Source organism: Ursus americanus, chromosome 12 (genome assembly GCF_024610735.1).
Source record: "Ursus americanus isolate L20-20 chromosome 12, mUrsAme1.1.p, whole genome shotgun sequence".
Classification (NCBI taxonomy): Eukaryota; Metazoa; Chordata; class Mammalia; order Carnivora; family Ursidae; genus Ursus; species Ursus americanus.
The window spans coordinates 10,795,428-10,811,407 of NC_142138.1; the positions used below are offsets into that span (position 1 = coordinate 10,795,428).

The window sequence follows — 15,980 nt, forward strand, 5'->3', positions numbered from 1 at the left end:
CAAGGACAATGATTAAACAATCCGTCTGCTTCCTTTCTTTATAATTAATAAGACATTTGCTGTGTCCTTAAATAGACAGCTCTAATTACAGGCTCTGGAGGATTCAGCAAGGCCTGACACCAGCCCTCCCACCCGCAAAGAGCCAAGGCACCGTCCTGGAAGGCTAGGACACAAGAGAGCACATCGAGGAGCACCCACTATAGGGACAGGGGACAAAAGCCCAAAGAGGGGAAGGGACCGCCTAGGCTACTGGATGCCAGGTGTCCCAACCACCTTTCTCTCCTAGAACCTGACCACCCCTGTTGTCATACAGCTCCTCCCCAAAGCTAGGATGGGACCCTCACTTTGCAGGCTCCGGGGTCAGGCCTCCTCACCGTCTAGCCCTGGGGAGCTGGTCTGGGTAAGCACTGATATGCAGTATCTCCTCAGAAGGGAGGTGCTCTGACTACCTCCATTTTATAGACAAGGCGAGCCAAGCCCAGAGAGGGGAAGGTGTTTGCTCAAAGTCCTGTGGAGAGAGGCTGAGCTGGACTTCCAGCCCAGGTCTCTTATGTCCAACCACAGTGCTTAACTTACCACACGTAACCACTGCCCATGAGAAAAGCAGGCCCCATTGGTGCCCCCGACACCTCTGGGCCAGAGACGGGTCGCCAGAGGAAGGAGGCTCACTGGGCCTTTACTCAGCTAGGTTCTGCAACATGGCCGCCTGGTGTCCACGTTTAGGACAACTGAAGCCAAAGGCCCCCAGGCAGCACGATGCAGGAGAAAGAGCATGAATGAGTTTCAAAGTTGGGCACACCTGGGTCCGAACCCACCTACTAGCATGCAGGTCCTTCGGCCAGTCACTCACTCTCTCTGCACCAAGGCTCCGTCTGAAAATGGGGCTACGTAAGCTCCTAGAGTTGGTAGCTGGTTTAAATGAGGAAACATGGAAATCTCAACACTCAGAGCCTGGAACCATCTCAGAAACCAGTTGCTCCTGTTTCATCTCATGAAATGCAAATGCAAGGGGCTGGAAGGGCCCTGGTCTTGTCCCTGGGGGGTGCACGTGATCACAGCCCACAGGGCCCACAGCGAGGAAGCCTCTCTCTGAGAAAGACGCCCCGAGGAATGTCCTGGCACACTGTCAAGTGTCGCCGAGATTCTGAGAGGCGGGCATGAAGAACCCCACCGTCTCTCAGACACCAGGAACCCTCCAGAGCCGGCAAGGGCCTGGAACGGCACGCCGGAGTGGCTGTAGGCATTATCAATCCCCAGAGAACCCTGCCCCAGAAATCCAATCCACTGGTATTCTCTAATTTATGAGTTCACAAATTAATAAAAAGAGAAATGTCTGTCGAGTAAAAGAATGAAAGTGTTGGATGGCTGCTTAGTGAGCGACCACATCTGCTGTGTCAGGACACAGGAGGCTTAAGGGCAGATGACCTCCAGATGGGGACGGCCAGCTCCAGGAGGGCCAGAGACTCAGGCGGTGGGGCTCCCAGTGTCCGGCTGCTGCCCAGGAAGCATGGCATGGGGCCACCCCATCATGTGGGGGGGGGGGCAGTCACACCCAGCTCCTTCCCCCGGGCTCAGGCGAAGTACTCCTAGCCAGTCAGCCTCTAACTTGCCTCTGGGCCTCCACTTCCGGATACAGCAGGAAGGGGCACTTCACTTGGTTCCTCGGAAAGGCCCCCCCCCTCCAGTGGGAAGGTTCTAAGATGATGAATAAATTCCCATTTTTAATAAGCAAGCAGTACCCACAGTTGCAACTCACTCACCTTGAACCAACCTCCCCTCCCCCACGCCGTACCCCTCCCATCAGATGCCTGAAGGTGGGTCAGAAGCCGTCCCCAATCAAGTGAGCCATAATTAGAACTGAAATGCCACTTTCATTAGGCAAATGTCCCAGGCTTTCCTACTGTGACTCCCGGCTGTATTTGAGAGACACAAATCCCAGAACCAGAAGGAAAGAGAGCCTGGAGAAACCCCAGCTAGCGAGGGGCAGACGACATAGTGGGGGAGCACAAAAATGGGGACATGCTCCCAAATCCCTTTCCCTCTCTATGCAGACCCCCTCCCTTATTCTAAAATTTTAAATTGCTGTATGTGGAAGAGAGGACCTGGAATCAAAATACAGTAGTAAGAGTAACACTGCTACTTACTCCAACGCCAACACTTTGCCACATTTTTCTCATTTCATCCTCGTAACCCCCGTAAGGCAGGTGCCATCACTCCATTTTACAGATGAGCAAACTGGAGCTCAGGGAGACTGGGCAACCTATCTGAGGTCTCACAGTACCTGGACCCAAATATATCACACACCAAACCCACTACGCTTTATTACTGCCTGTAATATTTCTTCGAGCTGGCATAGTCCCTAGGAACCTGGTAGGCTATAGAGGTAAACCCGGTACCCTGGGGGTTGCTATGGTAATGCCAGTTAAATGGGCAGTGGGTTGGCTACCAGGTTCCCATCTGGTGTGGAAGCAGTGAGCTAGCCTGCTGCCAGGTCTTACTGCCCCAAATTCTGCCTGACCCTTGAGGTCCCACCCTGGCCCACCTCCTCCAGGCAGCCCCCCCCACTCACAGGCCATGCCCACCTCTGACCAATGTAATTTTGCACAAGAAGTGGGATACTGGGCCTTGTGCCCTAGCTAGGAGAAAGGGGGTCCTAAGAGTCCAGGAATCTTTAAGATTATGGTCTTTGGAATTCTGAGATGTTAGAAACTAGGGCCCAGAGAGGGACAAGAAAGTGTGCAGGATCTCATAGCAAATTCACTGGGAGAGCCCAGGGGAGGGCTGGGCCTCCTGACTCTCAGTGTGCAGTCTTGACTCCTGTTCCCACGGGCACTCTGTCAAACCTCAGAGAGAGCCTGACGAGCCCGTCTTTTATCACAGAAGCCTGATCAGCCACAAACAACCTGTGTGTCTTGGAAGCAAGGCCCTTGACTTCCCCAGTTATTCAATTGTCAAATAACAGTGCCTTATAGTGGGTACAAAGCAGGCCTGGGAGGCAGGAGGGGTGAGGCTGGAGGGCCCCTACACCACCAGGGGATGGGAAGGCAGCAACTGCTAGGATAAGCGAGAGGGAGAAACAGAGGGAAACATGGGGCGGGGCATGGAGGAGAGGGATGGCAAGAGGGAGGCTGGGCGGGGCCGGGGGGGATGGCAGGCAGGGGGACAGCAGTCCAAGAGAGCAGGCTGGGCAGGGCCCTGGAGCTGGGGCATGGAAGATGAAGAGGGATATCAACACAAAGAGATAGAGACACGGGGAGAAGGGGGAACACAGCTCCCGGGCAGCAGGACAGACCCCAGTAATAATCGTGCTGAGGCTCCCCTCATTCCCCGGCTGCTCCCAGTGTCCAGGACGACCGCCGGAGTGGCGCTGGGATGGCCCAGCTGGCTGACTGCAGGACTCCCAGCACAGCCCACTGTGGCCATAGCCCCCTCCCCAAACACGCACTCCTGGCTGTATACAGCTCTGCACCTCTTTAGCCAGGCAGCCTTGGGCAAGTGGCCAAACCCATCCTGGCCTCAGTTTCCTTCTCTCTAAACAGGGATCCAAGCTTGCCCTGAGGATAAGAATCACAGTGGGCATGGCTGGGCTTTGTGCCCTCTGTAGGTCAGGACAAAGCTCTGGACTGGCCCCAGGACAGGTTGGCTGCCTGGGGGGTAAGAAAAGGACAGGGCCTGTGGCCTGGCCCGGGGAGGCAGAGACAGCTGTGCAAGGAGACAAGGGGGCCTCCTGTCTCGGGCCAGGGTCGCTCTTGCTCTCCCTTTCTCTCCCCCTTTCTCTCTCTCACGGGGAGGCTGGTAGCTCTGTTGCTAGGAGACGAAGAAACCCAGTTATCAGCAGCCACAGCCCTAGATGGGATGCGGGCCTCCATTGTCCCCGCGTCTGCCTCTGGGGCGAATGTGACCCCAAAAGAAGACGGGGATTGTGACTTGAGGACAGGGATTGTGACTCGTGGGTCCTCACCAGCCCTGCCTTCCTCCACGTGCTCCCCACCAACCTTCTGTTTCAGTCTCGCTCTGTGGAGGCTCTGCCTCAGGGACCGCTGGGGCCTTCCCTGCCCCCTTCTCATCTCCTTTTTAATTTAACAAATGTCACGGAATGACCTGCCGGGTGTAAGTTTGCTTTGAGGATTAGGGCCTGGAAAAGAAATCAAGGAGAGACAAAGCCCCGAGTGTGGGAGGCGGGCCTGGGGCTCTGGCTCTGGCCCTCGGCCTCACCCCTGGCTGCCTCTGCTGCCATCCAGCCTGCCATGGATGCCGGGGCTCCTGGGCTCAGCTGGCTCAGGGCAGAGGAAAGAGCTGGGTCCTCAGAGTCCTGGCTGGGTGGTCTCGGGCAAGTCACTCAACTTCTCTGAGCCTGTGTCCTCCTTTGCAAAATTCAGAAAGTGACAGAACCTGCCTCATAAGGCTGCTGTGGGAATGATGAATTAGTGCACACGAAGAGCCTAGCACTGTGTCTGGCACACAGTAAACACTTAATAGGCACCCACTGTTAGCAGTACTGTTAGAATTATGATCAGAGTCCTCCAGAAACATAGTGGGGGAGGCTGAGGGGAGACCCGAAAGATACGCTCTGGCTGCTTCTGGGCAGAAGGGCTGTTTCTAGCTCCTGGTGCAGGGCCTGAGCTGCAAGAGGCTTGTGAGGAAGTCAGCAGAAACCAGTACTGGATACGCCTGGCCGTTGGCCGGGAGCCCCCGACGGTGCGGCACAAGGCCAGTCTGGAGCTGTATCGGACAGATCACCTCCACTGAGCCTCCCAACCACCCAACAAGGAGGATCTGATGAGGAAGCTGAGCCCCCGCCTCGCCCCCCGGCGCTAGGGCCAGAACTCACTGCACATGGTCTCAGACTCATCGGAGCCGTCGGGACACTCCTCCTCGCCGTCACACTTCCACCGCTCTGGGATGCAGTGGCCGTTGCCACAGGTGAAGTCGCTGTCCGCACAGGTCTTCTTGGCTGTGGGGCAAGGAGAAGAGAGTGAGGGGCCTGGTGGGCCCAGGAGGCTTTTCTAGGAAACAGTCGGGTGGCTCTGGGGTGACCAGGATGTGCGCTGTCTGAAAGCAGGACCGCATGACCTCCCACCACCCCACGGGGCCACAGAGGGCCTCGCCAACCAAGGGAGGGCAGCAGAGACGTGCTTATTCATTCCTCAGGCATTTGCTGAGTGTCAGCTGGAGACGGGTGACACCTGGCCCTGCCTCCAAGCTCAGGAGCTCAGGTCAAAACGAGGGCGCCAGGATCCATGCTCCAAGGGACTGCCTGTTCTCCTGTCTTACTCCTCTTCCCCCAAAGTCCAGTTCCACTGCCACCGCCCCCAGGAAGCTTTCCCTGATCACCTGCGGCAGTTACTTCAGCCTCTTTGGCCATCTTTTAGTCCCTTTATTGGCCTGTGCTGTTCCCCCCCAACCAGGCCCCTCTAGAAGCACCAGGGAGCTGTTGCTAATGAATCCTAAAAGCAAATGATTACTCTGTGACAAGATTAATGAGGTATGTTCTGTTTGGAGTGATGAAAAGAGCATCTGCTGGGTGAGACATCCAGTCTCCCGAGAGAAAGTGCTCTCGAGGCACTTACACCCTGGAAGTGAGGCTCCTCGGGGGGCTCTGAATCCCAGCTCTGCCTCTCTCAGTCTGCGCGACCTTGGGGGTGTTACTTAACCACCGAGCCTCTCTTTTCTTATCTATATAATGGGAAGAAGAAAACAAGGCTCTAAGGAGGAGTAACAAGTTACAATGTATGAGGAACATGGAAAGAGGTCCTGGCCCCGAAGACGCGGTCAGCAAGAGCTCCTGCCGTTTTTATGGTTTGAGCCTTAGTTAGAAGCAAAGGACAAAGGTGTTCTCCACTCTTGCGGGGGACATACGTGGCAGACTGAGATCTCACAGCTGGTAACAAAATTGGGGTAATAAGGCAGGTGCCAACGTGGTTTGCCCTTCTCCCTGTCCCTCCACCGGCCTGATGCTCCTCCAGGGTGGGGACTCTGTCAGATTCGGCACAGGGCCCAACTCAGGGTGGATCTCAGTGGGGACTCTGGACCAAACGAGGGCATGGCTGCCCAGCCTCTGCTCCCACACCTCCAGGGCTGGGCTCACCTTCTCCCACAGAAGCTTCTTCCAGAGGCCAGACTTGGATTATGTAACTCCTCCCACAGGCCCTCTGGCTGCCTCTGGGGCCATGTGACCGCTCCCCTGGCCCTGAACAGCCTGGCAGGGATTTGGGGACAGACACGGGGTCTCCCAAATCTATCGTATTTCTGCCTTTCAATGGAATCCTTGCAGGACATCTGCATTCTAAAATGAGTTTCCTTCACGCTTTCTTTAGAGGAATACCTGTCTGTGCAGGGCTAGAAGAAACGAGAGGAATCTGCCTACCTACAGATTTGGTGGGGGAGAGGGGCTCTGAGGTCCAGAGAGGGAACAGGGCTAGCCCAGGGAAATACAGCAAGGCAGGGATCAGAGCCAGTTCTCCCGCCTCCCAGCCCAGGACCCCAAGCAGCCCTCCTTGAGCTCCACACCGAGCAGCTGGTGTGGTAATAGATACAGATACCGCCTTCTGGTAAATCACTGCCCTTAATCATCTGAAAGTAAGTACAGTTATAAGCCACAGCACATGGGGCATTTTCTAACAGGAGGACCAGAGCATCCCTCCCACAAGAAGCTCGGCGTCCACAGAAAAGAGGAAATGTGTATCCTAATGTCCTCTTTATCCTGTTCTAACTTTCTCCAAGCACATTCTGTGTGCCAGTCTCTGTGCTGGGTACTTTACCAGGAAACCCCACGACAAAGGGCCACGTATGTCCCCGTTTCACACACAACATCCCAGCCTGGAAGTGTTAAGCAGGTGCCCAAGGCCACATGTGGGTGGGAGCAGGGCCACAATACGGCTTCGCAGTCAGATTCCCTGCCACCCCACCATGGCTCCCCAAACAAAACGCTCAGCAGCATCAGATGTGGAAGAAAAGCCCCAATGAGGTGGGAAAACCCCACGAAGGCTTTGGTTCGGCATTCAATAAGCTTGCATCGGTGCCAGGACCCCAGGAGCTCAGGGCAAGTGACGAACAGGCAGCACCCAGAAGAGCAGGGAACCCTGACGAAGAAGGTGAGGAAGGGGCTCTGTCCCTGGTCTCGGCCAGCCAGCCACTCTTGAAAGACCCTTTCCTCCCTGGCATTCTGGGAGCCTGGGAGTGAGCCTGGCCTCCCCCAGGGTGCCAAGCCCTGCAGGCACCAGGCAAGGAGGCCAGGGCAGCCAAAGCACCACTGTGGTCCTGAAGGGCAGCCTCGAGGCCAACCGGGCCCGGGAAGTGGCAGCCTCAGGGATGGATGGCCCATGGCAGGGTTCTGGAGAAGAGATTTGTTCACTGTCATGACCGGTTTGGACACTTTCCACCCTGGCTCTGGCCTGGCACCTTTCACCCACTATCCCAGTGAGTCCTCACATCCATCCTGGCAGTGCTGTGAAGCCAACCCGACAGAAGAGGAACCCGAGGCTCAGGGAGGAAGCCGAGGGTGGTAGGTGGCAGAAGTGGGACTTTAATTCCACGTGGCAGCTGCCAAAGCTTGTGCTCTTTCCACTAAGGCCCTCAGCCACTTCCACAGTGTCAGGCTAAGGGGACCTCAGAAAAGCAAATGCAGTGTGACTGGTGAAATAACCTCCCAGGTCCCCAGGGCCACAGGACGAGGCAATGGGGCAGGTCAGCCACATGGCTTAGAAGTCCCACATAAAGTATTCCCCCGGAATGTGCCCAGAAGTGTGTGCCACGATAAACATGGGCCTGTGACAACTTGTCTCTGCTAATTGACTACTCTGAGGAAACTGAGGCAGCACGCTTTCAGGTTGGGGACCAGACTCCTTCACCTTAGTGGGCCCTGTCTGAAAGTGTAACCCCATGGCAAGATTTGGAGCAAGAGGTGAGACACCCCTCTGGGTGACCTTGGGCACGTTCCTTCCCTCTCTGGGCAGGTGGGGGTAGTGGCTTTCCCCTGCAGCATCGGTACAAGGACAAAACGCAGAAGGGCTCTCGCCAGGGATCCCAGCGAGCATCCCCGTGTTGGGTCGCTCAGTGTAATGAGCCTGAGAGAGCCATGAGGCTGCACCAGCCCCGCCAAGGCAAGAGGGCTGAGTGGACTTTCAAGCCCGTCAGAGTCGGCCACGCCAGACCCCATTCCTGGCTTTGGCTCCAACTCCCAGGGTGATTCCCTAGCTGGGCTTGAGGCCGTGGCCCCCTGTTTCCAGGGATTTATTTCCTTCCATGCCAGTGTGCCCCTTGGACAATGCCCACCTCTGTGAGCCCCTGTACTCCACAGCCCAGGAGCTGTGCACAGTCATCCAGGGTCTGCGACATCATAATCTGGTACCATGGCAACAGATGGGCTGCCACAAAGGATCTGGGATTCCAGAGGGCGGTAGGGAGGAGCCGACCCCAGGGCAGAGTTGGGGAGAATGGGAAATCCGGGACAAAGGAGGTAGGCGTTGCCACTTATAACAAGAACACAGGCAGAGGAAGACATCAGACACTCCGCGGTCAGTCAAACTCTGCTCTGCTATATATGGGCTGTGTGACCTTTTTCAAGTTACACAACTTCTCTGAGCCGTACTTTCTTCATCTACATTCAGAGATTATATCGCTGCTTCGCCAAACACACAAGGTTGTGGGAAGCGAATGGGCTAAGGATGGTGTTGGAACTTTATAAACTGAAAAGCACAAAGGTGCCAGTTTGAGGCGTGGGAAGTCAGCAGCCCCGGCCGCTGTATGTGTGAGCCTGGGCCCACCAGTCACATAGGGCCTGCCTCCCCATCTGGGGATGGAGGTGTGGTGCCAACTAAGTCTTAAGTCCCGCTCAACACTCAGAGTCTATGATCTTGTGAAATTATTATGATCACTCAGCACCTCCCAGCTTCTCCACCCCCAGAGGCCTCCCTCCCTGAGACAACACGCATCCTTCACGCTGCTGTCTCCCCACCCACACTCAGCCAGCAGCCCCAGTGCAGACGGGGCTTCAAAACGAAGATCAGTCAGGGCTGCCAGGTGGAGCTGCCTGGTGTGGATTCCTTTTGGCAACCAGAGCTCTGTCACGTCAGAGCCCAGGGGCTGGAAGGTCCCTAGGCAGCTCTCCCTCGCCAGCCAGAGAACCAGGGGGCCACAGAAAACGGCTGGTCGGATCCAGCACGTGTCTGTGGGAGGGCTGCCTCTGCGCCCTGTTATTCTGACTCTCAGTCCCACCGTGTGGCCAGGAAGCCAGGGGAGGGTCACCTGACCCAGCCCAGGAATCAAGGAAGGCTTCCTGAAGGAGGGGACCGTGTTCAAGGAAAAGGAGTCAGCCAAACCATGGGAGTGACGAGAGCGACAAATGGCATTCCAAGAAATGGGATAACAGGGTCTGGGGTGTGGAGGAGCCAGCACGATGGCAATTTGGGGCTGGACAGGAGGCAAGTGGCAAGGGACCTGGGAACTCCCCTAGGCTGGTGGCCAACTGACCTGGCCTGGCACCAAGCTGTTCCTCAGAGGCCCCGTTTCCCTGAGCTCACCCAGCCTCTGCTAAGCACAGGGGCTGCTGCTTAGCAGCCAACAAAACCCATGTCTTTAAGCTGCCTGGGCTTCCTTCTGTAAGCTGCCTGGGCTTCCTTCAGGATTTGGCGAGACTGTGTCAGACAGATGGCTGGCCCCTAGCAGAGAAAGAGAGAGGCAAAGGGTAGCACAGAGAGCAGGGGTAGCCATCCACCCAGAGGTTTCGGATAAGACTTGCTATTTTCCTCCTTCGGAGATTCATGATGCCCACTGGCTTACAAAAGGTCCTGAGAAGGCCTGCAGATATTGGATTGACTTTGTTTCTTCCAGCACTTCCCAAACATCTTTAGCCAAAGAACTTCCTTTTTAGATGATGTATCTATTAATTTCCCAAGAAACTAGCAGGCCAATGAACCACATCTGAGGAAATACGCTGTCGTGCAAGTCCCTCATCCTGCAGATAAGAAGATGAGGCCCAGGGAGGGCAAAGACTGGCCTATGGTCACACAACGGAAGCTGGTACCCAGTCTTCTGTCTCTGGGCCAGCTCCACCAAGCCATGAAAAATAGGAGAAGGTATTCACAGGGCACTTGGCCCAGAGTGAAGCGAAGGGGAGACCCCAGTCCTCAGAGCAGGGACTTGTGCAGAGAAGAGCAGGGGAGGGGACACTGGTATCAGGCCACATGGGACAGACAGATGGGAGAGATGTCAGGAATGCAGGCCCTCAGGTTTCTGCAGACAGGTCGTGGGCCCCAGGGAATATTCTTTGAGGGCAGAGCAGAGACCCATAGGCAAGGTGGATTCTAGCTCAACATAGCTGCTGGGGCACCTGCGTAGGTCCCTTCCCCTCCCAGGGCACGGAGGGACTAGTCTGTTCCCCCTTCATCTCCCAAGCCTGGACCAGCACCCCCTGGCTTGGCTCTGGCCCTGCAGCCCAGCCCTAAGGCAGCTGGGCCACTTGTACCCGGGTCGGGGAGATGAAAGGGCTGCTCCCCCCACAGTTACCCTACTGCAGAGCTCGCCAGGCCCTGGCATCGCCAGGACAACCACTGCCAGCAGAATGAGGATCCGGGGTGGGGGCAGGGGGCGTGCCAGCCCGCCCCTGGCCTACTAACCTGGCAGGCAGATTTAAATGACAGCCCAGGAAGCTACTATTAAACTGTCACCCCAGTCAACGGGACGACAGACCCAGAGTGTTCTCCGGCTGCAGCAACAACACAGCAGGAGTGAGAGGGGGAGGAGACTGTGGCCCAGAGCAACCTGCACCCCCTCCCGGGAGGCCCCCCGTCTGCCTGCCCTGACACCCGCTGGCCAGAGCCACCCTCTCAGGCTGTGGCAGGTCCTGGCACTGGAACCGCAGGCAGCGCAGGGCCTGGAAAACTTTATTCTCTATTTTTAAGCAGAGGTACCCTTTTCCCAAGTGAAACCCCAACATATGAAACAGGCAAACATGAAGCTGCCCTGCTTATTGGGAGAGGGTGAGGGGAGAGCCCATTGGCTGTTTCCCCATCACCCCCTGAAGAGTTTCCCCAACCCACAGGCGCTGGGGGGGGGGGGCGGGCTCAAAGCCCATCCCTAGCAGCTTTGGGGCCCAGCAGCAGTGGGTTCAAACCCTGACCTCCCCAGATATGTGATGTTCCTAAGAAACCTCTGTTTAAGGATTCCTGTGGGTCCAGGCGCCTGGTGGGCTAGTCGGTAGAGCACAGGATTCTCGATCTCGGGGTTATAAGTTCAAGGCCCATGTTGAATGTAGAGATTACTTAAAAATAAAATCTTAAAAAAATAAAAATAAAGATCCCCTGGGTCTGATGTAACATTTAGAACAGCTTCGGAGGATTTAAGATTCTAACCCTCTAAGAAGCCAAGGTTCTAAGCACACGCTGATCTGCTCACCCTCAGCCCCGTGACGGGACTCCAGGACAGTCATTGCATGAGTCACACTTGTCCATAAGCTTGGGGATGGCCTCCAATTCCATCCCTGCAAGGCACTGTATCTCTGGATCCAAGCGTCCCCACATGCTGACAAGCAGACTCAAGGTTCTTGGCGGTGCAGGAAAGGCAAACGGTTCCCACAGTGTCCCAACGCCCACGAAGCGTGGTGGGCGGGGCTTGGCTGCCGGCTTTGTGCTGCCCAGCAGGCTCCGGGGCCTCAGGCCACCACCATCCATCAGCAGGTGACATCTGAGTGAGCTTTCTCCACCACCCTCTCATCCCACCTGGGGAGAAAGAGGAAATGAAGCAGCAGCAGGTGCTGGGGGTGGGAGTTGGGGGCAGAGCGGGGGACACAGGAAGGGTCTGAGGGAGAAGACAAAAGAATGAAGCAGTAAGCCTGGGAGGCCCGCTCTCCAGTAAGGGCATCTTCGCTTTTTAAATTGGGCAACTGCTCTCAAAATCTTCTAGGTTCTTTCCTCCACTTCCAACCCGTTCCACTAAGGAGCCACACATTTTTTAACCCGTCCAGATCCTAAGACCAAACAAAAACAAACACGAGGTGTGGCAATGAGGTTTGGAAGGTTGGGAGGTTGGAGGCGGGACTGGATGGGAGGCCGCCACAGAGAGGTCTTCCTGGAGGAGGCGGTACTTGGGCTGGGCCAGATTCCCCAGCTGGAGGAGAGGCAGCACAGGGAGTGTCAGGTTCAGCGCGGTATCCCATGGTCCTCTGTGGCAGAGCACACAGATGTTGCTCATGGGCTGCCGACACCACCTTGTTCTAAATGAAGAGATGGGGTCTCCATACTACTCTCTGCTGGGGGCCCCTGGAGGGACATGCCATCCGCTAGGTGAGGATGAAGGGGGAGCTCCAGACAGGGGGAGGGCTTGAGCAGGCCTTCCTGGCCAGACTTGAACCCTAGCCCCATCTCCGCTGGTCCAGGGCTCTTTCCTCAACATCCTCAGCCCGGGTGTTCGCCCGGTGGCACGCCAGTGCTTCCCCATCATGCCCATCGTTTCCTTCATCCCAGCGTCCCCCTCACATAGGGTCTGATGCCAAGTGGGTGCTCGGACAGTATCTACGGCCCCGCTCCTCTGATGGGCCGTGTGACCTCTTCTCACTCTGTGCCTCAGTCTCCTTGTGTGAAGAAATCTTTAAGGACGCCCTCCAGCTAAAAACCTGGGTCTATTGCTCTATGACAGAGGTGTTGCTGTCCCTCCAAAAGGGTCACCTAGGGCTTCTCACAGCCCGGTCCCTCTTCTGGGCCCCAGCACATCATAGCTGCTCTCAGACACTGCCGGCCCCCAGCCCCACTGTCACCAAGGGAGGTCCAAGCCCTTGCTGGGGTATGTGGGACTCCCTGTCGCCACGGGGAGATGAGCGTCTCCGAGGGGGCAGACGACAAAGGGGTCTAACTGTCACAGTGATTTGTGGACACAGGAGGTATTGAGCCAGCGACAGCTGTAGGGGTGGGGGAAGATGGGTGTGGGGGAGAGGTGAATGGGATCTGCAGGGGTCCCTGGCTGGTGCCTGCAAAAGGACCAAACATCACAAGAAGGGTGCTGCTTAGATGATAAGGTGGCACACAGCTCAGGCCGCTCCCACCCTGGATTTGGGCCACCCACTTGGCACTGGGATTTTAGGGCCAAGGACACAGCTAGAGGGAAACTCACGGTACCCTCAGAGTAGAAGTCTCCGAGGGCAGGAGGCATGGCTGGGAAACTCTCTATGACCTCCAGGAGAGTCCAGCCTGGCTCCCAGCTGCACACTGCCCCTCCACTCAGGTGGAGAGCAGGTAGCTGGCCCCAGTGGGGACTCAGCCTCCTCTCAGCAGGGGACTTTCCGGTCTAGGCCCAGCCAGGTCACCTGAGCTGGGCGTCCACGGCCCCGCCTCCCTTGGGCCGATCTTGGAGCCCACCAAGGACTCCCAGCTTCCAGGCCCTGTTCTCTTACCACCAGCCACCGATGGATGAAGGGGCAGTTCTTCTGCAGTTGAAGAAAAGACTCCAGATCCCACTCCAGCCAGGCTCTGCCACCAACATGCTGGGTGACACCCAACAGACCGCGCTGGGCTCTGCTACCTCTATCCACACCGATTTCAAGTCGGGAAACCCGGGGCTCCCTGGGCGGAACTCTGAAGCCAGGGGCAAGAAAGCCAAGCCAGAGGGGTCCAAGAACACAGAACGGGCCTGCACTGCCTGGGGCAATGGCCTGGCTTGGGCTTGCTGGTGGTCAGGGAGTGAATGATGGAGTTACGACCCTGGCCTATCTGGGAGGGGGGCAGTCAGGGCCCGGGCCCCCACGGTCGCATTGATGTGGCACTCTCGACCTACCAGGCAGTGGCCCTGGCTAAGTGGAAAATGCAAACACTTTCACCAGTTAGGCTGCTAGGAGAAGCACTTCCTAAGAGGTGCCCCACCGGCCCAGCCCGGTGACCACACAGGCTCTCATCGTCTCTGGCCCAGGAGTCCTGGCAGAAGTCCTGCCTCCTGCGTGCCTTCTCCCTTCCTCCACGGCATGGCTGGATTGGAGAAGAGGATCCCTACGTGCCTTTCCCTCAGAGGTATGGGATGACCCACCACAAGGCCCCGAGCGAGGTTGCTAGAGGGAGGGAACCGCGGCTCCGTCCCCAGTGGCTCTCCACCCACCGCGGGGCTCAGCCACTGCTCCGCTGGCGTCCTCTCCCTGCCAGGCTCCATCTCCCCGAGAAGTCGACCACGTGTCTCAGCACGATCCTCACGAGGACCTCAAGCTCCACCACTACCTGCTCTGGCCTTTCCCTGGCTCCGTGGGCTTCCACATCCACTCAGAGGTCACGGACAGACGGTGGCCTACCCCACCCCACCCCCGCCAGCTTCCATTACTTGTGCTGCTCCATGGGGCAGGGGGGGCTTCTTCCACCTCCCCGGGCAAACTCTCCCCGGGACCGGGACCGGGACCAGCTCCAGCACCTACTACATTTTTCAAAGATGTATTTATTTGAGGGAGAGAGAGAGACAGAGGAGCGCACGAGCAGGGGGTAGGGCAGAGGGAGAATCTCAGGCGGACTCCAAGCCGAGGGTGGAGCCTGACATCATGACCGGAGCCGAAATCAAGACCTGGACGCCCAACCCACTGAACCCCAGGCGCCCCAGGCCTGTACTACTGATGGTGTCTGACAGCGCCTCCCCCTTCAACAAGGCAGAGAGGAGTGGAGGCCCAGAGCGCTAAGGGAAAGCACTCACAAACTCCCTTCCCACGGGCTGCTGACGTTGCCGCACGTGTGGGCAGTGCCCGTAGCAAGTCCCTCCAGGCTACAGCCTCCTTGGCCGTCAGCAATGAGGTGAAGCTGAGCAGCCTTGCTGGACAGCATTCGTCTCCCTGTCGATGGCCTGGGGAGGCCTCCCGGCCACCAGACCCGAGCAGAGTGCGCTCAGGAAGTCATCCCAATGGCTTGGTCAGCCAGCATTACGTGGCTCAGCTACCACCACGAAGCCGGCCTCAGGGAGAGGCAGACCCTTCGGGCCTCATCGTCGCTGGGCCCTTGGCTATAGGAAAGCCCTTCACAGGGCTTCCCTGGGGGAGGAGTTCCACAAACCCAGGCCCGGGCTGGGGGTGCGGGGAGGAGCTTCTGAGTGGCCTGGGCCTTGGAGCCCTGGACACACTACTGCAGGCTTCCCCTGGCCTCTGTGGTGACCTTGGACAAATGCCTGACCCTCCTGGCATCTCAGTCTCCTCATCTAGACACGGGAGGAGATAGGAGTCAGGTTTTCCACGTGTGTCACTCCTGCGCCTGCCTTTGGCACCTCACCAGGTCCAGAGTGGGAGGGACAGATGAAGGGCTCTCCAGGCCTGGGGGCAGGGCTGAGCGCAGTCAGCACCTGCTTCCAGGAGGGGCAGCAGGGGTGCTGCTGGGTGACAAGGACAGCAGAGGATGTACGTGGTTCTGGGCAGGTGCTCCACGGAGAGAGGGCAAGGGACCTGAAAAGAGGGTCCCCAGAGCAGCAGCCCTGGGAGGGGGAACTGGGGGGCTGTTCTAGGGACAAGGAGACTATCTAGCTGGAAACTCAGCAGAGTCCAAAGGGAATGGGCAGCACTAAGATCCTGAGTGGGTGTGGTGCTGAGGGCATGTTCACGACCCCTGCCCCCTGCCCCCTGCCCCCAGCTCTCTCCTGGGCCTGGCTCCCCACAGCAGCGCTACGAGGTGGCAGAGGGTGGCGGGTCATCAACCCCTTTGAGACATGAGGCAGCAAAACCCTTGAAAGGCAATGGATTGTCCCAAGTCACAGGGCTCGAGCAGGACCGGAACCCAGCCATTTTATCGCTAACGTTCTACAAGGAAATCGAGGTGGTGAGGCTGCTGTGTGGCCTCAGACAGCCATCTCCCTTTGCTGAATCGCAGTGCCTCGGGCTGAAAACAAGGACACTGAACTTGGGGGTCGCAGCCCTCACCAGTGCCCCTCTCTGCACGTGGGGACTGCTGGCAGGGCAGAGGGCACAGCTGGGAGCCCAGAGCTGGACCTCCAAGAGGGGGTGATTTTGGCTAGCAGCAGTGCGGGCTGGGGAAGCC

At 57.4% G+C, this 15,980-nt stretch overlaps 1 protein-coding gene across 7 annotated transcripts in view; it reads right to left on the bottom strand.

The window, feature by feature from the left end:
- The window catches only part of LRP8 (LDL receptor related protein 8), a 78,826-nt gene that overhangs the window by 37,975 nt on the left and 24,871 nt on the right, over nucleotides 1–15,980 (bottom strand). For all 7 annotated transcript variants that reach the window (XM_045799507.2, XM_045799506.2, XM_045799505.2 and 4 more), the window contains exon 3: nucleotides 4,832–4,954. In XM_045799507.2, coding sequence (XP_045655463.2) covers nucleotides 4,832–4,954 — 123 coding nt within the window. The remainder of the gene's footprint in view (nucleotides 1–4,831; nucleotides 4,955–15,980) is intronic.